General features: G+C 40.2%; 1 protein-coding gene across 5 annotated transcripts in view; it reads left to right on the forward strand.

Moving 5' to 3' along the window:
* RRAGB (Ras related GTP binding B) overlaps positions 1–27,369 on the forward strand; it is a 49,504-nt gene that overhangs the window by 16,535 nt on the left and 5,600 nt on the right. For all 5 annotated transcript variants that reach the window (XM_032266104.1, XM_032266101.1, XM_032266102.1 and 2 more), the window contains 2 exons: positions 24,809–24,904; positions 27,096–27,218. In XM_032266104.1, the coding sequence (XP_032121995.1) occupies positions 24,809–24,904; positions 27,096–27,218 (219 nt within the window). The remainder of the gene's footprint in view (positions 1–24,808; positions 24,905–27,095; positions 27,219–27,369) is intronic.

Here is a 27,369-nt window from a genome sequence, read left to right on the forward strand (position 1 = left end):
CTATCATTGATGGGCATTTGAGTTGGTTCCAAGTCTTTGCTATTGTGAACAGTGCTGCAATAAAATACATGTCCATGTGTCTTTATAATAGGATGATTTATAATTCTTTGGGTATATACTCAGTAATGGGATTGCTGAGTCAAATGCTATTTTTAGTTCTAGATCCTTGAGGAATCACCACACTGTCTTCCACAATGGTTGAACTAATTGACACTCCCACCAACTATATAACGTGTTCCTATTTCTCCACATCCTCTCCAGCATCTGTTTTTTCCTGACTTATTAATGATCACCATTCTAACTGGCATGAGATGGTATCTCATTGTGGTTTTGATTTGCATTTCTCTAATGACCAGTGATGATGAGCTTTCTTTCATATGTTTGTTGGCTGCATAAATGTCTTGTTTTGAGAAGTGTCTGTTCATATCCTTTGTCTACTTTTTGATGGGGTTGTTTTTTTCTTGTAAATTTGTTTAAGTCTTTGTAGATTCTGGTTACTAGTCCTATGTCAGATGGGTAGATTGCAACAATTTTCTCCCATTTTGTAGGTTGTCTGTTTACTCTGATGATAGTTTCTTTTGCTGTGCAGAAGCTCTTTAGTTTAATTAGGTCCCATTTTTCTATTTTGGCTTTTGTTGCCATTGCTTTTGGTGTTTTATTCATGAAGTCTTTGCCCATACCTATGTCCTGAATGGTATTACCTAGGTTTTCTTCTATGGTTTTTATGGTTTTAGGTCTTATGTCTAAATCTTTAATCTGTCTTGAGTTAATTTTTGTATAAGGTATGAGGAAGAGGTCCCGTTTCAACTTTTTCCATATGGCTAGCCAGTTTTCCCAACACCATTTATTAAAGAAAGAATCCTTTCCCCGTTGCTTGTTTTTGTCAGGTTTGTCAAAGATCAGATGGTTGTAGATGTGTGGCATTCTTCTGAGGCCTCTGTTCTGTTCCATTGGTCTATATATCTGTTTTGGTACCAGTACCATGCTGTTTTGATTACTGTAGCCTTATAGTATACTTTGAAGTCAAGTAGTGTCATGCCTCTAGCTTTGTTCTTTTTGCTTAAGATTGTCTTGGCTATGTGGGCTGTTCTTTGGTTCCACATGAAATTTAAGGTGTTTTTTTCCAATTCTGTGAAGAAAGTCAATGGTAGCTTGATGGGGATAGGGTTGAATCTACAGATTACTTTGGGTAGTATGGCCATTTTCATGATATTGATTCTTCCTGTTCATGAGCATGGAATGTTTTTCCATTTGCTTGTGTCCTCTCTTATTTCCTTAAGCAGTGGTTTGTAGTTCTCCTTGAAGAGGTCCTTCATATCCCTTGTAAGTTTTATTCCTAAGTATTTTAATTCTCTTTGTAGCCATTGTGAATGGGAGTTCACTTATGATTTACCTCTCTATTATTGGTGTATAGGAATGCTTGTGATTTCTACACATTGATTTTGTATCCTGAGGCTTCACTGAAGTTGCTTATCAGGTTAAGGGGATTTTGGGCTCAGAAAAATGGGGTCTTCTAAATATATGGTCATGTTATCTGCAAGTAGAGACAATTTGACTTCCTCTTTTCCTATTTCAATACCCTTTATTTCTTTCTCTTACCTGACTGCTCTGGCCAGAACTTCCAATACTGTGTTGAATTGGAGTGGTGAGAGAGGGCATCTTTGTCTTTTGCCAGGTTTCAAAGGGAATGCTTCCAGTTTTTGCCCATTCAGTATAATATTGGCTGTGGGCTTGTCATAAATAGCTTTTATTATTTCAAGGTACGTTCCATTGATACTTAGTTTATTGAGAGTTTTTAGCATGAAGGACTGTTGAATGTTGTCAAACGCCTTCTCTGTATCTATGGAGATAATCGTGGTTTTTGTCTTTGGTTCTGATTATGTAATGGATTACGTTTATTGATTTGCATATGTTGAACCAGCCTTGCATCCCAGGGATGATGCCAACTTGATCATGATGGATACGCTTTTTGATGTGCTGCTAGATTCCGTTTGGCAGTATTTTTTTTTTTTTTTTTTTTGAGGATTTTCACGTCAATGTTCATCAGGGATATTGGCTTGAAATTTTCTTATTTAGTTGTGTGTCTGCCAGGTTTTGGTATCAGGATGATGTTGGCCTCACAAAATGAGTTAGGGAGGATTCCTTCTTTTAGAGTTCGGAATAGTTTCAGAAAGAATGGTACCAGTTCCTCTTTGTACTGCTCGTAGAATTCAGCTATGAAACCTTCTGGTCCTGGACTTTTTTTGGTTTGTAGGCTTTTAATTGCTGCCTCAATTTCAGAACTTGTTAAGTCTGTTCAGGGATTCAACTTCTTCCTGGTTTAGTCTTGGGAGGGTGTAAGTGTCTAAGAATTTATCCAATTCTTCTGGATTTTCTGGTTTATTTGTGTAGAGGAGTTTATAGTATTCTCTGATGGTAGTTTGTATTTCTGTGGCATTGGTGGTGATAACGTCTTTATCATTTTTTATTGCATCTATTTGATTCTTTTCTTATTAGTCTGGCTAGCGGTCTATTTTGTTGATTTTTAAATTATTTTTTATTGTATTTTTTGTTGCATTTTAGGTTTTGGGGTACATGTAAAGAACATGCAATATTGTTCCATAGGTACACACTTGGCAGTGTGATTTGCTGCCTTTCTCCCCATCACCTATATCTGGCATTTCTCCCCATGCTATCTCTCCCTAACTGCCCACCCCCCACTGCCCCTCCCCTGTTTCCCCCCAACAGACCCCAGTGTGTGATGCTCCCCTCCCTGTGTCCATGTGTTCTCATTGTTCAACACCCGCCTATGAGTGTTGATCTTTTTAAAAAAACAGCTCTTGGATTCATTGATTTTTTGAAGGGTTTTTCATGTCTCTGTCTCCTTCAGTTCTGATCTTATTTACTTATTGTCTTCTGCTGGCTTTTGAATTTGTTTGCTGTTTCCTTCCTTAGGGTATCAATTTTAGATCATTCCTGCTTTCTCTTGTGGGCATTTAAGTGCTATGAATTTCCCTCTATACACTGCTTTAAATGTGTCCCAGAGATTCTGGTACATTGTGTCTTCATTCTCATTAGTTTCAAAGAATATATTTATTTCTGCCTTCATTTTGTTATTCATCCAGTAGTCATTCAGGAGCAGGTTGTTCAGTTTTCATATAGTTGTGTGGTTTTGAGTGAGTTTCTTAATCCTGAATTCTAAGTTGATTGCACTGTTGTCTGAGAGACTCTTTGTTATGATTTCCATTCTTTTGCATTTGCTGAGGAGTGTTTTACTTCATATCATGTGGTCAGTTTTACCCACAAAGGGAAGCCCATCAGACTCACAGTAGATCTCTCAGCAGAAACCCTACAAGCCAGAAGAGAATGGGGGCCAATATTCAACATTCTTAAAAGAATTTTCATCCCAGAATTTCACATCCAGCCAAACTAAGCTTCATAAGCCAAGGGGAAATAAAATCCTTTACGGACAAGCAAATGTTGTCATCACCAGGCCTGCCTTACAAGAGCTCCTGAAGGAAGTACTAAACATGGAGAGGAACAACCAGTACCAGCCACTGCAAAAACGTACCAAATTGTAAAGACCATCGACACTATGAGAAAACTACATCAACTAACAGGCAAAATAACTAGCTAGCATCGTAATGGCAGGATCACACATAAAAAATATTAACTTTAAATGTAAATTAGCTAAATGCCCCAATTGAAAGACACAGACTGGCAAATTGGATAGAGTCAAGACCCATCAGTGTGCTGTATTCAAGAGACCCATCTCACTTGTAAAGACACACATTGGCTCAAAATAAAGGAATGGAGGAAGATATACCAAGCAAATGGAAGGCAAAAAAAAAAAAAAAAAAAGTTAGGGGGGTTACAATCCTAGTCTCTGATAAAACAGACTTTAACAAAGATCAAAAGAGACAAAGAAGGGCATTACATAATGGTAAAGGGATCAATGCAACAAGAAGAGCTAACTATCTTAAATTTATATGCACCCAATACAGGAGCACTCAGATTCATAAAGCAAGTTCTTAGAGACCTAGAAAGAGATTTAGACTCCCATACAATAATAGTGGGAGATTTTAACACCCCACTGTCAATATTAGACAGATCAATGAGAGAGAAAATTAGTAAGGATGTCCAGGACTTGAACTCAACTCTGATCCAAGCAGACCAAATAGACATCTACAGAACTCTCCATCCCAAATCAACAGAATGTACATTCTTCTCAGCACCACATCTCACTTTTTCTAAAAACAGGCTCTTATTATTTTGAGGTATGTTTCTTCTGTGCCTAGTTTGTTGAAGGTTTTTTATCATAAAGTGATGCTGGGTTTTATCGAATGCTTTTTCTGCATCTATTGAGATGATCGTATGGTTTTGTTTCTAATTCTAATTCTGTTTATATGGCGAATCCCATTTATTTACTTGTATATATTGAACCATGCTTGCATCCCTGGGATGAAACCCACTTGATCTTAGTGAATGGTCTCTTTGATGTGCTAGTAGATTAGGTTTGCTAATATTTAGTTGAAGATTTTTGCATTTATGTTCATCGAGTATATTGAATTATAGCTTTCTCTTTTTTGTTATGTCCTTTCATGGCTTTGGCATCAGGATGATACTGGCTTTGTAGAATGAGTAGAGGAGGATTCTCTTATTCCCAATCATTTGGAATAGTTTCATTTGGACTGGCATCAGTTCTTTGAATGTTTCATAGAATTTCGCTGTGAATCCATCTGGTCCTGGGTTTTGTTTTTTGGTCGGGAGATTTTTTTATTACTGATTCCATCTCACTAATTGTTAGTGGTCTGTTCAGATTTCAATTTTTTTTCCAGATTCAAGTTTGTAGGGTTGTGTGTTTCCAATAATTTATCCATTTCCTCTAGATTTTGTACTTTGAGTGTATAGGAGTCTTCATAGTATTCTCAGTCACCCTTGGTATTTCTGTGTTATCAGTATGATGTTTCCATTTTCATTTCTGATTGAGCTTATTTGAATTTTTCTTGCTTTATCTAGCTAGTGGTTTATTAATTTAGTTTATCTTTTAACTTTTTGTTTCATTGGCCATTGCATATTTTTTCTTTTCAATTTTCTTGAATTCTACTCTAACATTTGTTATTTCTTATTTCTTTTCTTCAGCTAGCTTTGGGTTTGACTTGTTCTTGTTTCTCCAGTTCCTTGAGGTGTGATGTTAGTTTGTAAGTTTGTAATTTTCTTGTCCTTTTGATGTAGGCGTTTAGTGCAATAAACTTTTATCCTAGCACTGCTTTTGCTGTATCCCAGAGATTTTGATAACTTGTGTCAATGTTTTTATTCACTTCAAAAAATTTTTAATTTCTGTCTTGATTTTATTTTTGTCCCAAAGATCATTCAAGAGTAGACTTTTTAATTTTCATATACTTTTATGGTTTTGAGAGTTCCTCTTGTAAGTGATTTCTGGTTTTATTCTGCTTTGGGTTGATTCGATACTTGATATGATTTTGATTTTTAAAAATTTATTAAGACTTGTTTTGTGGCCTGTTATATGGTCTATCTTGAAGAAGTTCCATGTGCTGACAATAAGAATGTATATTTTACAGTTTTGGGGTAGAATGTTCTGTAAATGTCTGTTAAATCCACTTGTCTAGAGTCCAGTTTACATCCAGTGTTTGTTGACTTTCTGCTGCAATGATCTATCTAGTGCTGTCCATGGGGTGTTTTAGTCCTCCACTATAATTGTGTTGCTTTCTATCTCTGTTTCGTAGGTCTAGTAGTTTCTGTTTTGTAAATCCAGGAGCTCTGGAGTTAGGTGTGTATATATTTAGGGTTGTTATGTGTTCTTGTTGAATTGATTTCTTTATCATTATATAATGACTTTTTTTTCTTTTTTACTGTGTTTATATAAAGTCTGTTTTATTTGATATAAGAATAGTTATTCCTACTCACTCTTGTTTTCTACTAACATGGAATATTTTCCCTACTCATTTACCTTAAGTCTATAAGAATCTTTACAAGTTAACTGGGTCTCTTGAAAACAGCAGCTATTTGGTTTGTGTTTTTTTCCATTCTGCCTTCTGTATCTCTTAAGTGGCACATTTAGATCATTTACATTCAGTGTTAATATTGACATGTGATGTTTTATTGCAGTCATCATGCTGATTGTTACCCAGTTGCTTGGTTTTCTTCAATGTGTTACAGTTTTATAAGTCATGTGAATTTTTTGCTTTCAAGTATTTTTATATTGGTGCATAACCTTTCATTTTGATATTTAGAACTCCTTTTGCATTTCTTATAGGTCTGGTCTAGTGGAGACAAAATCCATCAGCATTTGCTTGTCTGGGAAAGACTTCATTTCTCTTTCATTTATGAAACTTAGCTTTGATAGATACAGAATTCTTGGCTGACAGTTATTCTGTTTGAGGAGACTAAAGATAGGACCTCAGTCCCTTCTGGCTTGTAAAATTTCTACTGAGAAGCCTGCTGTTAGTCTGATAGGTTTTCCTTTATAAGTTATCCAATGCTTTTGTCTCACTTTTCTTAGAATTTTTTCCTTCATGTTGACTTTAGATAGCCTGATGACTATATGCCTTGGTGATGTGTTGTTTATAATGAATTTCCTAGGAGTTCTTTGAGCTTCTTGTATTTGGATGTCTAAATTTCTGGCAAAACCAGGGAAGGAAGATTTCGTCAAATGGGTTTTCCAAACATTTACTTTTTCTTCTCCCTCAGGAATACCTGTGATTCTTAGATTTGCATGTTTTATACCTAAATCCGTATTTACTGGAGACTTTGTTCATTTCTTTTAATTCCTTTTTAAAAATTTTTATCTGATTGGGTTAATTTGAAAGCCTTGTCTTCAAGCTCTGAAATTCTTCCCTGTACTTGGTCCAGTGAGTTATTTCTATTGGTTTCTAACTTTCTCTTGAATATCATTTAGCAAGCTAATAATTAACATTTTGAATTCTTTATCTGGCATTTCAAAGATTTCATTTTGGTTTGGATCTATCACTGGAGAGTTAATGTGATCTTTTGGGGCTGTTGTAGAACTCTCTTTCTGCGTGTTGCCAAAATCATTTTTCTGGTTCCTCCTCATTTGAGTAGACCATTTCCTCTTATTATTTTCAAATTTATTTCTTGTTTTACTGGGTTTTTAATTTTTTTTCTCCCCTTGAGGATGTGACTTTAATGTATATAGTGTATGGTCACCTAGCTTTGGCTTTGGGTGCTTTCAGTGGCAAAGACTGTGCTTGAGCTCTTTGATTGTAGAGAATCTTTGTCGTGCCATGGCTTTCTTAGCTACTGGTTGTAGTAGCAGTGTGCTGGGTGTGTGAGAAGGCTCGCTGTCTCCTGTTGGCCAGAATGGCAGAGATCTCATGAAGCTTATCTCATTCCCCAGTGGTGTGCATTTTGTTAGTTTTGTGAAAAATATACTGGGGAAAAAAATAAAATGCACCCCACTGGGGAATTAGGTAAGTTTCATGAGATCTCTGCCATTGAATAGTTCAGCCTTCATGCTAGTACAGGCGCCTACAGGTAAAAACCAGCTGCAGCTGAAGCAGGTTGGTATATGCAGTACCCCATTTGTGGGCAAAAGGCCCAGCCTTGACTGAACTGGCTGGGGGAGCTGTCAGTGAAATGTACTGAGGTCTTTGCAGGGGCACAGAAGGGAGCTACCTCAGCTCCTCTCCCAGGCCAACAGGAAAGCCATCTGCCTCCCCATCATGCCCTTGTTTTGGTGTTCTGGATATTCAGATCAGACAAGCATCTCTATCTGTAGGAATGCTGACATTTTGTGTAAGATGGATTGTGACTTCTTGTGCAAGCCTGAACCCAGAGGGCACTGCTCTTGTGGAGATATAATCATCCTGAAGTGCTCCAGAAAGACTGTCTACAGGCACACCCATACTAAGTTCCTGGAAGAGAAGCCCCAGCTCTATCTGTAGTGGTGGGCAAGGGAGAGAAGTTTCCTTCTCTAGGTCCCTTTATGAGCACTGGAGCTGCCTGACTGCTGGGGTAGAACTGCAGTCTTTTCCCACTGAGGATGGCCTTGCACCTGCGACTCTGCCAAAGGAAATTTCCCACAAGTGGAAAGTTCTGGGACTCAAGGCCTGCAGTCTGGTTTCTTTTGTCCCACAGGGTGCTCTCTTGATGTGGTACACTCCCCTTTCCCTTAGGTGTGGCAGTCCCTGAGGGCCAGACTACTGTGAATCCTGGTGCTCATCTGGTCTAGTCACCCTGTAGGGTTTCAGCACTCTAGGCTGTTGCTGGGGGAATATCTGCAAGGCATCCAGTGATGTGAAGACACAAGGATTAAAGGTCCCTGACCAAAACAAAGTCTCACAATGGGTGCACATCCAGCATAGCACCCACTGCTATAGCTCAGGTCCATGGGGAAAGGGAAGGGACCTTGTGTGAGCAAGATAGTGCCCTTGAGGAGTTCCTAAATCACAGCCCATTCTGGTACTTGTGTTCGTGAGTGCAAAGAAGCCCTTTTTGAGCTTGGATACCAGCAGTCTGCTGCAAAGGCAAGAGAGGCCGAGAGCACTTCCACCTACCCTTTCCACAGATTACTGTCTCTCAGGGTTTGATCTCGGCCTGCTTCTTGTTACTTTCTTTTTCCTTTTTTGGTGTGTCACAGATTCTTTGACCGAACTCGCTGATAGGCTCCAGCACTCTCCGCTTAAGATTCCATTTGTGTTATGATTACTTACTGTAAATTTGGTTCTTCCTTCTGAGAATTGGTCACTGATACTTCTTATCAGCCAACTGAAGAAGCTCTCTGATGCCTCAGGCTATAGACAGGTCTGCTGGATGTGTAGTGGCTTAGGCTCTGCTTTTGAGCTTCAGAGGGGGACAATGTTGGGTGAACAGGGACCAAGCTGCCCTGCCCTCTCGTCTCTCAGCAGTAGGTGTAAGCACAATCTAGAATAAGGGTAGCAGGGGAATGACATAGATTCTGAAAGATTTCCCTGGTTAAAAATGGCCTTAATGTGATGGCTTTCTCAAATCCCAGCTATAGTAGTAATGTACTCAGCATGTGGATAGGCTCAAGGTCTCCTGATTAGCTGGGATGGTGTGGGTAAATGATGTTAGCTGAGGTTATGCAGAACGTTTCTCTTTCTTGAGTGGTGTGTTATTGTGTTAATAGATGTCATAATGGGCTGTACCAGTTGGCCTCTAGCCAGGAGGTGGCGTTTGCAAGAGAGCCAATTGCGATGGTGGCCGTGGGATTTGTGTGTGGCTTATGATACCCAGGGGTAGTACTTATGTCTCAGGAAATGCGCAGGGCCAAAAGTCCCTGTCTGTTGTGTTATGCTACCAAGGCAGGTGGAGGGGCAAAACCAGGTTGGGGCTGGGTCAAACAGATTTACACTCTGGCTCCCCATGTGTAGGCACAAGCAGTGGTCCCAATGGGGCTTGGAGGGCAGTTCCCTGGCCACTAGGGTAATGTTCCAGGGAGAAGCACAACTGACTCTGCTGCACAAAAGAATCCACACTGGGAGAAGGAGTAGTAGGTGTCAGTGAGACCCACCCAACTCCCACACTCTTGACAAGGTGGGTCTCACACCCACTGTCTTCTGTGGGCAACAGCTAGCTGGGTCCCATGCAGTCTGTTCAGAATGCAAAACTGCCCCAGGCCACAAGTCTTCCTGCTGCCTGAGACAGAAACCATGCCTTTCAGGCCTCACTTCTGTGTATTCATGAAGCTGAGGCACTTGGCTCCTGCGCCTGTGGCAAGAGCATACTTCCCACTCACCCCTCAGTTCTGGCCAAGGGAATTTATCCCCACTCGAGAGATTAGAGTGCAAATCTCAGTTGGGAGCTTCTCCCGACCTATGACCACTGCCTGAGTTAGCTATGAGGTTCCTCTATCAGGAATGGTTTCCTTCTGTCCCAAGTGGGGTTTCAGGGTACATGCAAAGTACTTCTCAATACTGCTCTTTTTCATATATTCCCCACTGTCACCAAATGAACTCCAGTGCTGGGTAGGGTTAAGGCATTCTCCTGTGGCCTGGCTTGCACAGCTTCTTGGTGGGAATGTGTATCAAGCAGACATTCTCTCCTGCTTTCATGCTCTGGAGACTCACAGTGGTCTGCCTGGCTCATGGTGTACGTTGCTGCCCACCACTTTTTTCAAAGTGTCCAAAGTTTCTTTCAGTTTTTCTTTTTTTTTTCTTTTTTTTTTTTCCCATTTATTTATTTTATTGCATTTTAGGTTTTGGGGTACATGTGAAGAACATGCAAAATTGTTGCATAGGAACACACGTGGCAGTGTGATTTGCTGCCTTCCTCCCCATCACCTACATCTGGCATTTCTCCCCTTGCTATCTCTCCCCAGCTTCCCACCCCCCACCCTCCCTCCCCTATTTCCCCCCAACTGACCCCAGTGTGTAGTGCTCCCCTCCCTGTATCCATGTGTTCTCATTGTTTAACACCCGCCTATGAGTGAGAACATGCGATGTTTGATCTTCTGCTCTTCTGTCAGTTTGCTGAGAATGATGGTTTTCAGGTTCATCCATGTCCCTACAAAGGACCCAAACTCATCGTTTTTGATGGCTGCATAATATTCCATGGTGTATATGTGCCACATTTTCCCTATCCAGTCTATCATCGATGGGCATTTGGGTTGGTTCCAGGTCTTTGCTATTGTAAACAGTGCTGCAATGAACATTCGTGTACACGTGTCCTTATAGTAGAACGATTTGTAATCCTTTGGATATATACCCAGTAATGGGATTGCTGGGTCAAATGGAATTTGTATTTCTAGGTCCTTGAGGAATCGCCACACTGTCTTCCACAGTGGTTGAACTAATTTACACTCCCACCAACAGTGCAAAAGTGTTCCTATTTCTCCACATCCTCTCTAGCATCTGTTGTCTCCAGATTTTTTTATGATCGCCATTCTAACCGGCGTGAGATGGTATCTCAGTGTAGTTTTGATTTGCATTTCTCTGACGACCAGTGATGATGAGCATTTTTTCATATGTTTGTTGGCCTCACGTATGTCTTCTTTTGAAAAGTGTCTGTTCATATCCTTTGCCCACTTTTGAATGGGCTTGTTAGTTTTTTTCTTGTAAATCTGCTTTAGTTCTTTGTAAATTTTGGATATCAGCCCTTTGTCAGATGGGTAAACTGCGAAAATTTTTTCCCAATCTGTTGGTTGCCAATTCACTCTAATGATTGTTTCTTTTGCTGTGCAGAAGCTGTGGAGTTTGGTTAGGTCCCATTTGTCTATTTTGGCTTTTGTTGTCAATGCTTTTGGCGTTTTGGTCATGAAGTCCTTGCCTACACCTACGTCCTGAATGGTTTTGCCTAGATTTTCTTCTAGGGTTTTTATGGTGTTAGGTCTTATGTTTAAGTCTTTAATCCATCTGGAGTTAATTTTAGTGTAAGGTGTCAGGATGGGGTCCAGTTTCTGCTTTCTGCACATGGCTAGCCAGCTTTCCCAACACCATTTATTGAACAGGGAATCCTTTCCCCATTGCTTGTTTTTGTCTGGTTTATCAAAGATCAGATGGTTGTAGAAAGGTTGTGTTGCCTTCGAGACCTCTGTTCTGTTCCATTGGTCTATATCTCTGTTTTGGTACCAGTACCATGCTGTTTTGATTACTGTAGCCTTGTAGTATAGTTTGAAGTCTGGTAGTGTGATGCCCCCCGCTTTGTTCTTTTTGCTTAGAATTGACTTGGCTTTGTGGGCTCTCTTTTGGTTCCATATGAAGTTTAAGGTGGTTTTTTCCAGTTCTGCGAAGAAGGTCATTGGTAGCTTGATGGGGATAGCATTGAATCTGTAAATTACTTTGGGCAGTATGGCCATTTTCACGATATTGATTCTTCCTAACCATGAACATGGGATGTTTCTCCATCTGTTTGTGTCCTCTCTTATTTCGTTGAGCAGTGGCTTGTAGTTCTCCTTGAAGAGGTCCTTTACATTCCTTGTTAGTTGTATTCCTAGGTATTTTATTCTCTTTGTGGCAATTGTGAATGGAAGTTTGTTCTTGATTTGGCTCTCTTTAAGTCTGTTACTGGTGTATAGGAATGCATGTGATTTTTGCACATTGATTTTGTATCCTGAGACTTTGCTGAACTTGCTTATCAGTTTCAGGAGGTTTGGGGCTGAGACGATGGGGTGTTCTAGATATATAATCATGTCGTCTGCAAATAGAGACAATTTGACTTCCTCCTTTCCTATTTGAATGCCCTTTATTTCTTTTTCTTGCCTGATTGCTCTGGCTAGAACTTCTAATACTATATTGAATAGCAGTGGTGAGAGCGGGCATCCTTGTCTGGTGCCACATTTCAAGGGGAATGCTTCCAGTTTTTGCCCATTCAGTATGATATTGGCTGTTGATTTGTCATAAATAGCTTTTATTAGTTTGAGATACGTTCCATTGATACCTAGCTTATTGAGTGTTTTTAGCATAAAGGACTGTTGAATTTTGTCAAAGGCCTTCTCTGCATCAATTGAGATAATCATGTGGTTTTTGTCTTTGGTTCTGTTTATGTGGTGAATTACGTTTATGGACTTGCGTATGTTGAACCAGCCTTGCATCCCCGGGATGAAGCCTACTTGATCATGGTGGATAAGCTTTTCGATGTGCTGTTGCAATCGGCTTGTCAGTATTTTATTGAAGATTTTTGCATCTATGTTCATCATGGATATTGGCCTGAAGTTTTCTTTTCTTGTTGAGTCTCTGCCGGGTTTTGGAATCAGGATGATGTTGGTGTCATAAAATGATTTGGGAAGAATTCCCTCTTTTTGTATTGTTTGGAATAGTTTCAGAAGAAATGGTACCAGCTCCTCTTTGTTTGTCTGGTAGAATTCAGCTGTGAACCCATCTGGACCTGGGCTTTTTTTGGGTGGTAAGCTCTTAATTGCTGCCTCAACTTCAGACCTTGTTATGGGTCTGTTCAGGGTTTCGGCTTCTTTCTGGTTTAGGCTTGGCAGGAGGCAAGTGTCCAGGAATTTATCCATTTCTTCCAGGTTTATTAGTTTGTGTGCATAGAGTTGTTTGTAATAATCTCTGATGATGGTTTGAATTTCTGTGGAATCTGTGGTGATATCCCCTTGATTGTTTTTTATTGCATCAATTTGGTTATTCTCTCTTTTCTTTTTTATTAATCTGGCTAGTGGTCTGTCTATTTTGTTGATCTTTTCAAAAAACCAGCTCCTGGATTTATTGATTTTTTGAAGGGTTTTTTGTGTCTCTATCTCCATCAGTACTGCTCTGATCTTAGCTATTTCTTGTCTTCTGCTAGACTTTGAGTTTTTTTGATCTTGCTCCTCTAGCTCTTTCAGTTTTGACGATAGGGTGTCAATTTTTGATCTCTCCTTGCTTCTCATTTGGGCACTTATTGCTATATATTTTCCTCTAGAGACTGCTTTAAATGTGTCCCAGAGATTCTGGTATGTTGTGTCTTCATTCTCGTTGGTTTCGAAGAACATCTTTATTTCTGCCTTCATTTCATTGTTTATCCAGTCAACATTCAAGAGCAAGTTGTTCAGTTTCCATGAAGCTGTGCGGTTCTGAGTTAGTTTTTGAATTCTGAGTTCTAACTTGATTGCACTGTGGTCTGAGAGACTGTTTGTTAGGATTTCCGTTCTTTTGCATTTGCTGAGGAGTGATTTACTCCCAATTATGTGGTCAATTTTAGAGTAGGTGTGATGTGGTGCTGAGAAGAATGTATATTCTGTGGATTTGTGGTGGAGAGTTCTGTAAATGTCTATTAGGTTTGCTTGGTCCAGGTCTGAGTTCAAGTCCTGGACATCCTTGTTAATTTTCTGTCTGGTTGATCTGTCTAATGTTGACAATGGGGTGTTAAAGTCTCCCACTATTATTGTGTGGGAGTCTAAGTCTCTTTGTAAGTCATTAAGAACTTGCCTTATGTATCTGGGTGCTCCTGTATTGGGTGCATATATATTTAGGATCGTTAGCTCTTCTTGTTGCATTGATCCTTTTACCATTATGTAATGTCCCTCTTTGTCTCTTATGATCTTTGTTGCTTTAAAGTCTAATTTATCAGAGATGAGAATTGCAACTCCTGCTTTTTTTTGCTCTCCATTTGCTTGGTAAATCTTCCTCCATCCCTTTATTTTGAGCCTTTGTGTATCCTTGCATGTGAGATGGGTTTCCTGGATACAGCACACCGATGGGTTTTGGCTTTTTATCCAATTTGCCAGTCTGTGTCTTTTGATTGGGGCATTTAGTCCATTTACATTTCGGGTTAATATTGTTATGTGTGAATTTGATACTGCCATTTTGGTGCTAGCTGGCTGTTTTGCCGTTTAGTTGAGCTGGTACTTGTTGTTCCTTTATATGTGTAGAGCCTCTTTCAGGAGCTCTTGTAGAGCTGGCCTGGTGGTGACGAAATCTCTGAGTACTTGCATGTTCCCAAAGGATTTTATTTTTCCTTCACTTATGAAGCTTAGTTTGGCTGGATAGGAGATTCTGGGTTGAAAGTTCTTTTCTTTAAGGATGTTGAATATTGGCCCCCATTCTCTTCTGGCTTGTAGGGTTTCTGCTGAGAGATCTGCTGTGAGTCTGATGGGCTTCCCTTTATGGGTAACCCGACCTTTCTCTCTGGCTGCCCTTAGTATTTTCTCCTTCATTTCGACCCTGGTGAATCTGACGATTATGTGCCTTGGGGTTGCTCTTCTTGACGAATATCTTTGTGGTGTTCTCTGTATTTCCTGGACTTGAATGTTTGCCTGCCTTGCTAGGTTGGGGAAGTTTTCCTGGATAATATCCTGAAGAGTATTTTCCAGCTTGGATTCATTCTCTTCGTCGCATTCAGGTACGCCTATCAAACGTAGATTAGGTCTTTTCACATAGTCCCACATTTCTTGGAGACTTTGTTCATTCCTTTTTACCCTTTTTTCTCCAGTCTTGCCTTCCCGTTTTATTTCATTGAGTTGATCTTCGACCTCTGATATCCTTTCTTCTGCTTGGTCCATTCGGCTGTTGATACTTGTGCATGCTTCACGAAGTTCTCGTGTTGCAGTTTTCAGCTCCATCAATTCACTTATATTCCTTTCTATTTTGTCCATTCTTGTTAGCATTTCGTCAAATCTTTTTTCAAGGTTCTTAGTTTCTTTGCATTTGGTTAGAACATGTTCTTTAAGTTCACAGAAGTTTCTTACTACCCACCTTCTGAATTCTGATTCTGTCATTTCATCGCACTCGTTCTCCATCCAACCTTGTTCCCTTGCTGGTGAGGAGTTGTGATCCCTTTTAGGAGGAGAGGTGTTCTGGTTTCGGGTGTTTTCATCCTTTTTGCACCGGTTTCTTCCCATCCTTAAGGATTTATCCACCTGTCAACTTTGTAGTTGCTGGCTTTCAGATTGGGTCTCAAATCTTTCAGATTGACGTTCTGTTTGTTGATGATGAGGTTATTTCTGTTTCTTGGTTTTCCTTCTGACAGTCTGGCCCCTCTGCTGTAGGTCTGCTGAGGTTCACTCCAGGCTCTGCTTGCCTGGGGTTCACCTGCAGCAGCTGTTGAACAGCAAGGGTTGTTACCAGTTTTCTTCTTCTGCTATCTTTGTCCCAGATGGATACCCGCCTAGTGTCAATCTGATCTCTCTTTTATGAGGTGTCTTTTTGGATATATAGGGGTCAGGGAGCTGCTTGAGGAGACGGTCTTTTCTTTATAGGAGCTCAAATGGTGAGTTGCGAGCCCTGTTGTTGTTCATTCAGATCTGCTGGGCAGGTACTTTTAGGTCTGCTGCAGCTGAACTCATAAACTGCTTTTTGTTCCCAGGTGCTCTGTCCCAGGGATTTAGGGCTTTATTTATGAGTTTCCGTTATGCTGCTGCCTTCTTTTTTTTTTTTTTTTTTTTTTTCCCTTCAGACCTGCGCAGCCCAGCAAGGAGGCCGCCTAGTCACTGTCGGCCTATAGCAGCTTTGCTGAGCTGCTGTGGGCTGCGCCCCGCTGCCGAGTGAACTTCTCTGTAGTCCTGTTTATATGGGTGTAGTTAGAACTGCTTTGGCGATGGTGGCCCGCCTCTGTTGGGGCGGAGTCTCTGCTGTGGCGGGTTGCCTTGGCAACGGCGGGCTGCCTCAGCAATGGCGGGTTGCCTTGGGAACTGCGGGCTCCCTGGTAATGGCGGACGTCCCTCCCCCACAGAGCTGGACCGTCCCGGGTTCAGCTGCGCTTGCTGTGAAACTCTCAATCCAGAGTTTCTGGTTGCTGTTCTTTTGTGGGGGTGAGGCCAGCCGAGCCTGATCTCCTGGCCCCCTGCCTCAGAGCCTTTTTTAAGTTGGTGTTCCAGTCGCCTGTTGAAGAGGCGCCGGGGTCTGTTTGTTTTCCCCTGCGGCCACTCACTGCGCTGGCTTAAACAGCGGCACTGAGGTTATTTTTGTTTTTTTTTTTTTTTGCCCTGGAATCTACTGTCCTGGTTCTCTGCTCAGTCCCCTTTTTGAACCAGCATATGGGCGACTTCCCGTGGCTCCAATCACCAGCCAAAAGGGCCCCCAGACCGGTGTATTTTGTACGGAGAACCGCGGCTCCGGGGCGCTGACAAAGCAGCCGCACGGGGCAAAGCAGCGGCGCTGGCCGGCACAGCTGCGCTGGCCGAAACAGCCGCGCTGGCGACCGTGGAGCACCTCTGCCCGGGAATTTCCTAGTCTGTGGGCAATAAAAACGCGGCGTCCACTCACCCTCTGCGCTTTCACTGGGAGCTGCAATCCTGAGCTGTTCCTAAACGGCCATCTTGGATCTCCCCCCCCCCCAGTTTTTCTTTTGAGTTCCTGTGTTCCTTCTTGGATAAAAATTTACACTGTGGATCTCTACACACTGCTGTTTCCAAGCAGCTGAGGCCCACTAACAATGCCTCCAGTCTACCATCTTGGAAAAAATAAATTGCTTGTAATGTTGATTAATCATCTTACTATTTGCTAAATGCGTATATAAAGATTCCCAAAGATAGATTAATGTTCTTCAAGATACTTTAAGCTTAATTAAGAAAAGTGTATTCTTAATTTTATTAAAAATGTAGACTTAGACATTTTAAGGTAAAAATGGTTAGGGTTCTTCTTTAAATATCCATTTCAGCTAAGGTTGATGCAAAAATAATTGCAATTTTGGACCATGAATTTTAAATCATTATAACTAGACTCAAACACATCTTTATTAATCAAAATAGGAACCTTTACAGTCAACATATTTTTGCCAACAAGAAACAAGTTTATTTATTCCTGTAGCACAAAAAGCCATGCTTTGGGATTTGCAGACTCTTGGAAAGCATTTTCTGCATCCTGCTGGCTGTGGAAGTGTTTTCCCTGCAAAAAGTTGTCAAGACACTTGAAGAAGTGGTAGTCAGTTGGCAACAGGTAAGGTGAATATGGTGGATGAGGCAAAACTTCATAGCCCAATTCATTCTACTTTTGAAGTGTTAATTGTGCAATGTGCAGTCAGGTGTTGTCATGGAGAATTGAGCCCTTTCTGTAACCATTGTGGGCTGCAGGCATTGCAGTTTTTGGTGCATCTCATTGATTTGCTGAGCATATTTATCATACGTAATGATTCCACCAGGATTTGGAAAGCTGTAGTGGATTTGGAAAGCTGTAGTGGACTGGCAGCAGACCACCAAACAGTGACCATGACTTTTTTTTGGTGCAAGTTTGGCTTTGGGAAGTGCTTTGGAACTTCTTCTCAGTCTAACCACTGAGCTGACTGTCACCAGTTGTCGTATAAAATCCGCTATTCCACGCACATCCCAATCCGATTGAGAAATCATTTGTTGTTGCGTAGAATAAGAGAAGGCAACACTTCAAAACGGTTTTTTTTTTTTTTTTTTTTTTTTTCTTCGCCTCATGAGAAAACCTTTTGAGCTTTTTCACCTTTTAATTTTGCTTCAAATGCTGAACAACCATAGAACAGTTGACGTTGATTTCTTTGGCAACTACTTCTCGTGTAGTTGTAAGAGGATCAGCTTTGATGATTGTTCTCAGTTTATCGTTGTCAGCTTCTGATGGCCAGCCACTATGCTCCTCATCTTCAAGGCTCTTGTCTCCTTTGCAAAACATCTTGAACCACCACTGCACCATTCGTTCATTGGCAGTTTCTGAGCCAAATTCATTGTTGATGTTCTGAGTTGTCTCTGCTGCTTTACGACCCATTTTGAACTCAAATAAGAAAATTGCTTGAATTTGCTTTTTGTCTAACATTATTTCCATAGTCTAAAATAAGTATAAAATAAACAGCAAGTAATAAATCATTAGCAAAAGAAAGCATAAAGTGAGAAATGGAGATTAAAATGATGTATAACATAACCACATTTACTTAATAATGTATTCCAACATCAAGTGGCAAATTTCAACAGTACAAAAACCACAATTACTTTTGCATCAACCTAGTTATTTTCTTCTATATGTGTAACTTAGGGTTCCCCAGGGACACAGAAGTAATCATGTATGTGTGCATGCGTGTGTGCCCATGCATAGGAAGACAGGAAAGACAGGAAGAGACACATACAGAGAGAGAAAGACGTGTTTATTTTAAGGTCTTCAACTGATTAAATAAGGCCCACTTACATTATGGAGAGTAATCCTCTTTACTCAAAGTCTTTTGATTTGAGTGTTAATCTCAACTGAAAAATACCTTCACAGTGATAATCTAGACTGCTGTTTGACCAAATGTCTGGATACTATGGTTTAGCTAAGTTAACACATAGAACTAAACATTATAGTCCACCCCTTGTCAACTTGGCACTCATACACATCTACTGAAACCATACTTAATCTCCAAATAAAAACAATAACAAAGTCATACTTCCACTTAACATGATACAGTAATCCTGTATACAACCAAAAATCCACTAATCGTTTTCCCAGAAGATGATGTAAAGTTATTGGTTAATGTTTACTCTTCTCTTTTACATTACATGTAAAGTTAATACTTAAATATTATGATATATCATATGTTCATGATAAGGGATTAGGAGGGAAAAAATAGACATTTACATATATATATATATACACACACACACACACATATTCATAACAAAATCAAGATGAAATACTCATGGCAATTGCAATTCTCATTTGCACAACTGGTCACGTGATTTTTAGCTGGCATTTATAACTGCCTTATTCAGTTCCAGATTACCTTTGCCCACAGCAAGTACCTCAGTTTGTTGTATCCTCTGGTGGGGTGACCCAAAACGATTAGTAGACTTTCCTGAACTGGGCATTGTCATTTGCCGTTGAGTTTAATCACAGAGCATGGTATTACTAAGAAACATCCTGGGAGCTCTCCTATATTCCAAAAATACTCTTCTTCCTTATCTCCATTGTGGAGGAGCAATCCAGTTTCCCCATGGTAGTCAGGATCAGTCACTCCAGTCAGCATGTTAACTTCCTTCTTTGCCTGTTGATTCAGAGGCTTGAGGGACCCAAAGTGGCGGATGGCAGTCATAACTTCCAATTCAGTGGAATCACTTCCAGGTCAGTGGAATCACTGTGTCTCCTGGTAGACAGATTTGTGCCTTTGGAACTGAAACCTCTAGGCCAGCAGAGCATAAGGTCACAGTGGCAAGAAACAAAAACTTTGCTAGTGCATCACTGGAGTGAGTGGTAGCACTTCATTTTCCACCCCATGAATCCTCACTATGAAAGAAACAGCACCATTTACTGAACGCTGATTCAGAGTACATACAGCCTCCTAGAGAACCTTGCCCTAGCTCTGCCAAGTATTGCAGCATAGTTGGCACTGTAACTGAGTCTTCAAAAGGCCATTCTGACCAGGTATGATGGCTCATGCTTGTAGTTCTATCTACTTGGGAGAGTGAGGTGAGAGGACTGCCTAGCCTCGCTAGAATCCAGCCTAGGCAACATAGTGAGATGCATTTCTAATTAAAACAAAACAAAAGGCCATTCTGTCAAGCCAGCTGCTTTAGGGTGGTGGGGAACATGGTAAGACCAGTGAATTTCATGAGGATGAGCCCATTGCCTCACTATTTGCTGTGAAGTGAGTTCCTTGATCAGAAGCAATGATATATATAATACTATGATGGTAGATGAGACATTCTGTAAATCCATGTATGGTAGTTTAGGCAGGAGAAATGCATGCAGGGAAGGCAAATCCATATCCAGAATGTGTAATTCAGTAATTATGTCTCTTCCATGATGGAAGTAGACCAGTGTAATCAACCTGCCACCAGGTACTTAGCTGATCACCTTGGGGGATAGTGCCATATTAGGGACTCAGTGTTGGTCTCTATTGCTAACAGATTGAACACTCAGTAGTAGCTGCAGTCAGGTCAGCCTTGGTGCGTGGAAGTCCATGGTGCTGAGTCCATACATAACAACCCTGCCACCATGGCCACTTTATTCATGAGCTCATTGGGCAGTTCCCTGCATGGCTGGAGAAAAAGGCTGACCAGGTCATCCTGTCTACTTGGTTATTAAAATCCCCTTCTGCTGAAGTCATTCTTTAATGCCATTCATATGAGACACAAATATTTTTCACCAATTTAGAGAGATCTGTTTATGTACCTCTTCCACAGACCTTTTTGTCACCAATTTTCCAATCATCTTCCCTCCAAGTTCCTAACAATCCAGCAAACCAGTAGCCATAGCTTGTGCATTAGTACCTAATTGTACGTCTAGCCATTTCTTCTTTGTAGCAAAGTGAACAACCAGATGGTCAAAGTTTTGCCCATTGGGAGGATTTCCCTTTACTAGTTTGTTTCAGGACTATCTCATACAGTTGCCCACTTCCAGATGGTGCCTGTGTGTCATGCAGAACTATCTGTAAACCAGTCCTGAGTTCCCTTCTTTCTCTGTCAGCTGATTGTGGGGAACTCCCCATAAGACCATAGTTGCAGGCTGGAAAAGAGAGGGTAGTATAGGCCAGGCATGGTGGCTCATGCCTATAATCCCAGCCCTTTGGGAGGCTGAGGTGGGCGGATCACTTGAGGTCAGAAATTCAAGACCAGGCTGGCCAACATGGCAAAACCCCACCTCTACTAAAAATACAAAAATTAGCTGGGTGTAGTGGCGTGCGCCATGTGCCTATAGTCCCAGCAACTCAGGAGGCTGAGGCACAAGAATCGCTTGAACCTTGGAGGCAGAGGTTGCAGTGAGCAGAGACTATGCCACTGTACTCCAGCTTGAGCAACAGAGTGAGAAAAAAAAAAAAAACAACAGAGAGAGGGTAATATAGCAGGAATGGGGACTGTGGCAATGTTCCTTAAGTATTCATCCAAGTCCTACTTTAGCCTGATCTCATATATACCACTTTAATTTGGTGATGGAGTCCTACTGTGTATGCACAATTTTATGGCTTGGTAGGTCAAATAACACCCAGTTCATGATGAGTAGTAGCTCAGGTCTCATGGTAACTTAGTGGCCCCTGATTAAGTATTCAGTCTATACTAAGACATAATAACAAACCAAGAACTATTTCCCAAAAGGAGTATAGTTATCTGTGAACAACAGCTGGGCTTTGATTCAATGTCGTGAAGGGATGTGCTCCAATTCACCTGTGGGTGCTTGCCAGTGACTCCAAATGGCATTGCTATCTGCCATTGACACTTCAAGCACCATTGGATGTGCTGGATCATATGACCCAAGTGGTAAAGCAGCTTGAATAGCAGCCTGAATCTGTTGTGTAGAGCCACTTTCTGTTCTGGGACCCACTCAAAACTGTCAGGTTTTTGGGTCACTTGGTAAATGGGCCAGAGTAACACAGCCAAATGAAGACTGTGTTGCCTCCAAAATCCAAACAGGCTTACTACATGTTGTGCCTCTTTCTGGGTTGTAGGATGCAACAAGTTATCCTTCACCTTACAAGGGATATGTCTCCATATCACTGCACTCCTAGAAATTCCACTGAGGTAGAAGGCCCCTGAATTTCTGTCAGATTTCCCATCCTCTGACATGCAGCTATGTTACCAGTAAGTCAAATGTAGTTGCTGCTTCTCACTCATTAGGTCCAATCAGCATAATGTCATCAGTGTAATGGACTAGCCTAATATCTTGTAAAAGAGAAAGATGGTCAAGGTTCTTGTGAAACAAATTATGACATAGGACTAGAGAGCTGATATACCTCTGCAGCAGGACAGTGGTATTGCTGGATTTGCCCCCTGAAAGCAAACAACTTAGAGTGTACTTATGGTGGGCCTTAATAAAGACAGGTGTGGAGAAAAGAGCATTTGTTAGAAAACTAGCTGCATACGGGTACCAGGGGATGTGTTAATTTGTCCAAGCAATGAAACCACATTTAGCACAGCAGCTATAATGGCAGTCATCATTAGTTAAGTTTGTGATAATCCACTGTCCAGGAGTCATCTGTCTTCTACACAGGCTGAATAGGAGAGTTGAAGGAGGATATGGTGGGAATCACCAACTCTGCATCTTTCAAGTCTTTGATGGTGGCCCTAACCTCTGCAATCCCTCCAGGAATATGCAGTATTGCTTTTGATTACCATTTTCCCAGGTAGAAGTCATTCTAATGGGTTCTGCCTGGCTCTTCCACCACAATAACCTTCACTTCGCAGGTCAAGGAACCAATGAGGGATTCTGACAGTTGTTGAGTATGTCTCTTTCAATTATGTACTATGGAACAGGGAAAATAACCCACAAGAAGGTTGCAAGGACGCACTGGACCTACATGAGACAGATCTGAGCTAGGGCTGCCCTCACAAAGTTATTTTTCACAGTCATGATGAGAGAAAGGTGTGTCTTCTAGAACCTCCCAGGTTTGGTGAGTAGGCCTTAAATAAACCTTTTAATACTTGAACATTCCAGTGTCCCTAAAGCCTCTTCTCCTATGGACCTCTTCTTCTAGAGTATACCAAGGCAGTTCTGGCATTTCAACTTCATGTCGTTTAGGCCACCTTTTAGTCCATGTTTCATCCAGCTGTTCAAACAAACTGTTAAAGCTCGTTCTTACCCTATGGGCTGCAACATTAAGTGTGGAAGTGTGGAACTGCTGCTTAATGAGCTCGTATCAGTAAATTCAGCCTAATCCAACTTTATATTTTTTCACCATTATCCCATACATTTAATATCTATTCCTATACATATTTCCTTGGCTTTTGTCTGTGTAAATTGGAGAAATTATGTAGTACTATGGAGTAGAGCATAATTCCTTATGGGTCACACTTCACACCTCACCTTTAGGAGTCTGCTGAGACTTGAATTAATTATAGGTCTAGAAGCAAAGAGGAGTCGTGGGGGTGAATCAGGAGTGCCTTGCATGGCAGATACCTCAGGGGTGTCTCAGGCCAAATAAAGTTAATCTCAGATACGGATGGAGTGGCTTCTTCTACTGGCAAAGAAGACTCAGAATTTAAGAGTTCAATTTTGCCAGCTTCATCAGGATCTTCCCAAATAACCTCCATTCCAAATTTTAGAATCCTATTTCTTCCTGGTCAGTGCCCTCACTTTATTAGCAAGCAACCTGTGAGGTTGTGAATTTAGTTTACATTGTAATTCATCCACTTAAAGAATGAGATTCTGAATTTGGTTTTCATCAGTCTCAGCTCTGCAACTATATGGGTAAGAGTTTTTTTTCAGGGCAGTCATAGAAACTTTATGGTCATTCATAAAGTACTTATACTAATAATTCAAATCTCTTAGCTCATCCTTTCTCTACTTTGTTCAGCACAATTAGCATCAGCCAGCCAATCTCATTCAAAATTATATATGTGGTCACCTGAAACCTTGCCTCTCAAAAGTATTTTATTAGGAATATCCAGTGGTGGTATTTTGTGCTCTGCTGCCACGTCACATTATGGATTATCAGTACTCTTTTTTTTCTACTGGAAAGAGTCATTAGGGCCTTTAAATCTAATCAGATTAGAGAACTAACCACAGAACCAATTTAGAAACCATCCTTAAGATTCTTCTCTAGAATCACTGTCATTACTAAGGTCTGTGTTAGGATTCTCCAGAATAACAGAATTAATAGAATATGTGAATACGCATGTACATACATATGTGTGTGGCAGGGGTGGTGGGGGGAGAGAGAGATTGAGAAAGATTGAGACTGATTTTAAGGAATTTTCTCAACTAATTGTAAAGACTAGCAAGTCCAAAATTTGCAGGGCAGGCCGACAGACTGGAGACCCATGGAAGAGTTAATGCAGTTAATTTTGTGGTTCAAGTGAGAAAGCATTGAGGCAGAATTCTTTTTTCTTGGGGAAATGTCAGGCTTTTTCTCTTAAGGCCTTCAACTGATTGGATGAGGCCCACCCACATTATAGAGAATAAACTACTTTACTCAGAGTCTACAGAGTCTACTGATTTAAATGTTAATCTTAACTGAAAAATGCCTTTGCAACAACATATGGATTGGTGTTTAACCAAATGTCTGGGTACCATGGCCTTGCTAACTTGACACGTAAAATTAATAATCACAGTGTATATGTACATATTTAACACTAACCCACTGACTCCTGGCAAAATATCTGTGTATATGTTTATATAGATATTTTTCCATATGTATATATGTGTCAGAGAGAAATATATATACAAAGGTTAAAATATTTTCATTTATAAATTCTTGATATGGGTATAACTATCTTAAAATGACCCAGATTTGGTGACTTGGAATGTTTGATATATTTTAATAAGACTCTTCTGTATGATAAGCTTTATTTATAAACATAGTGCTCATAGTGAGTATTCAGCATAAGCAGGATAGGACTGAAGAATTCTAGCTATTGCACTTCAGATCTGACCTGAAACAATTTCTGCCATCTTAGTTTGTGAAATAGACATACTTGAAATTCCTCTTAGAAAGGAATAAAAACTCTGGTTAAAATAGGATAAAATAACTTCATCTTAGACTGAAAGATGAGCACTATTACATGTTGATCAGTATGTTGGGCTTTTTAATTTAGATTTTTAAAGAGCGAGAAGAAGATTTGAGGCGTTTGTCTCGCCCATTGGAATGTTCTTGTTTCCGAACATCTATCTGGGATGAAACTCTCTATAAGGTGTGTATGTCTCCCTGAGTTCCCTCATTTTAAGAGCATGAAAAAAAAACTAGAAGAATATTAACAAAACTAAAAGATTTTAAACTATTTCATAGCCACCTAGATTTGTTGTACTAAAAAGAGAAATAATCTGCAACAAATTGTTTGAAGAATATCAAACTTTAAGAGACTTGGGTTTTGATACCAGATTGGGTCGACATAGTTACCAAATCACACTGAATTAGCTGGTTTGGTCATGATTAATTTGATACTGGTCTTTGTGATATGCAGAGGTTTCACTTACTGGCCATCATCCATTTTGACCTGTTGTGGTCTCAATGCTGATTGGAGTTGTATCTAGTATTCAGGTACACTACACGATATAAACTAGTTTGCCTAAGTTTGGATGGCAATAAAATGAAAATATTTAGGGAAGAGACTGGAGAAGGAGTCTTAGAATCAGACATGTTATGCCTAGCATATGATATGATAGCTTCAACATTCATGCCAAATTGGAGACGAGCATTCTTTCAACCAGAAGTACTGTTCCCATTGCTGGAATGGATACCACACTGCTTACACTAATTATACAGGTTACAACAATAGTTTTGTTATGGATGATGCTGAAATTACCTTACTGGGCACATATGCTCCTTAGCCTGATTCCTCCCTTTCTCCTACGGATGTAGTTATTTGAAGGACTAGCTCCTTTTGGATCCTCCTATAGTTAACCCTTTTCTTCAGACTGTTTCTGGTATCCATTGACAAGTCTGACTCTGGGTAGGAAAGCACCCTTCTCTGTCACTGGTAGCTAAAGACTCAGTGTCAACGGCATCTGACAAGTATCTACAACCAAAAGCACAGAAACCTGACATGCCAAGGAGAAAAACCATTGGACTTTTAAATAGCATTGCTTTTTTTTTTTTTTTTAACTAATTCATTTTCCCCAATATTATGTTGACCCAGCTTCACTCTAATAACAGATCATTTTGAGATACCTGTCTAGGAAATACTGTTCTAGATTAATATGGGCCGAATTTCTCTCAAAGCCTTATTCCCATAGAACAGGTAACCGTGAATAAGGATGGACATGACGCACTGATAAGAACCAACTGCGGTGTGAAGGATGGCAATACATAACACGACCAAAGACAATTGGCTAATCACAACACTGCTGTGAGTGACAATGTCTCTGCTGTGGTTAGCTTTGGTGCCTTCTCCAAGGTAAATTCAGCAGTGACATTAACACCGACCTGGGAACTTGGAACCTGAACCCTCATGCCTAAGTAATAAAATTAATTGGAACAGAGACATGGCACTTCTATCTCTTACATCCATGTTGCATAGAGCTGACTTAAATTTTTATATTAAGTTTTATTCAACAAGCACTCATTACATACCTGCTTGATGCTGTTGGATACACAAATGACTAAGACCAGGTTCCTGCCCTCTCGTAGGGGAGAGAAGAACAAAGTACACCTTACCAGACAAATTGGAGTGAGAGTGAAGGAAGTATTATGAAAATACAAATCAAAGAGCCTACAAGAATAGAGGGAGAGTGTAGTTAATTTCAACTGCTTACATTAGTCATACTCCTGGATGAAGTCAGTTTTAGGCAAACACACAAACCATTTTGAATTCAATTGATCAATAATTTATGCAGATAACAACAGACCTTTGGGAATGATAATGCCACTAGTTTCTCTTGTAATGGTATATTATTCCATTGAGGGGAGGGCCCATTTGTCTATGTGGCTCTGCTATTTTCATAAAATTGATTTTTGGGTGTATGTTAAATATAGCATCATTAGGTTCTGATCTTTAGAGAAATCTACACTGTTGGACTTAAATCTTTGTTTAATGATTAGATTAGAAGTTTCTAAGCACAGTAGATCATATTTTTCAACTTTGTTCCTAAGGCAACATGATAGCATTAAATATTTGTTTGCTTCCAATTATCAGTGGAAAGAAGTTTCTCCAGCATTTTTCAAAAGTGTCTGAACTTTAAAAAATTTCAACTCAAGAGTAAAAATCAGATGCTAGCTTCATTTTCTCATTTCATTTGTGTTATATCATATTTAATGTCAGTCTTTGTTTGGGACTGGATTATCATCATATTTTGCTGTCCACATGTTATAGTGTACTTACTCATTTCAAAGGTCTGGGACTGGCTAGCTGTTAATAATAGTACACTGTGTTTCTGTTCTGTTAGGCTTGGTCCAGCATAGTTTATCAGCTGATTCCCAATGTTCAGCAGCTAGAAATGAACCTAAGGAATTTTGCTGAAATTATCGAAGCAGATGAAGTACTTCTGTTTGAGAGAGCCACTTTTCTGGTAAGAACTTTCTCTGTTGCAGATGAACTTCACACTGTACCTTCTTTGTTTTCAGCAACAGAGAATAGCATGTCACTGCTTTCAGGAAGAATCTTTTTTCCTCTTGTCAACTTCAGCATGTACAGCCTTATTTGTAAAATAGTATTGTCAG

The sequence above is a fragment of the Sapajus apella genome, unplaced genomic scaffold (genome assembly GCF_009761245.1).
Source record: "Sapajus apella isolate SASKATOON/1434 unplaced genomic scaffold, GSC_monkey_1.0 scaffold154, whole genome shotgun sequence".
Classification (NCBI taxonomy): Eukaryota; Metazoa; Chordata; class Mammalia; order Primates; family Cebidae; genus Sapajus; species Sapajus apella.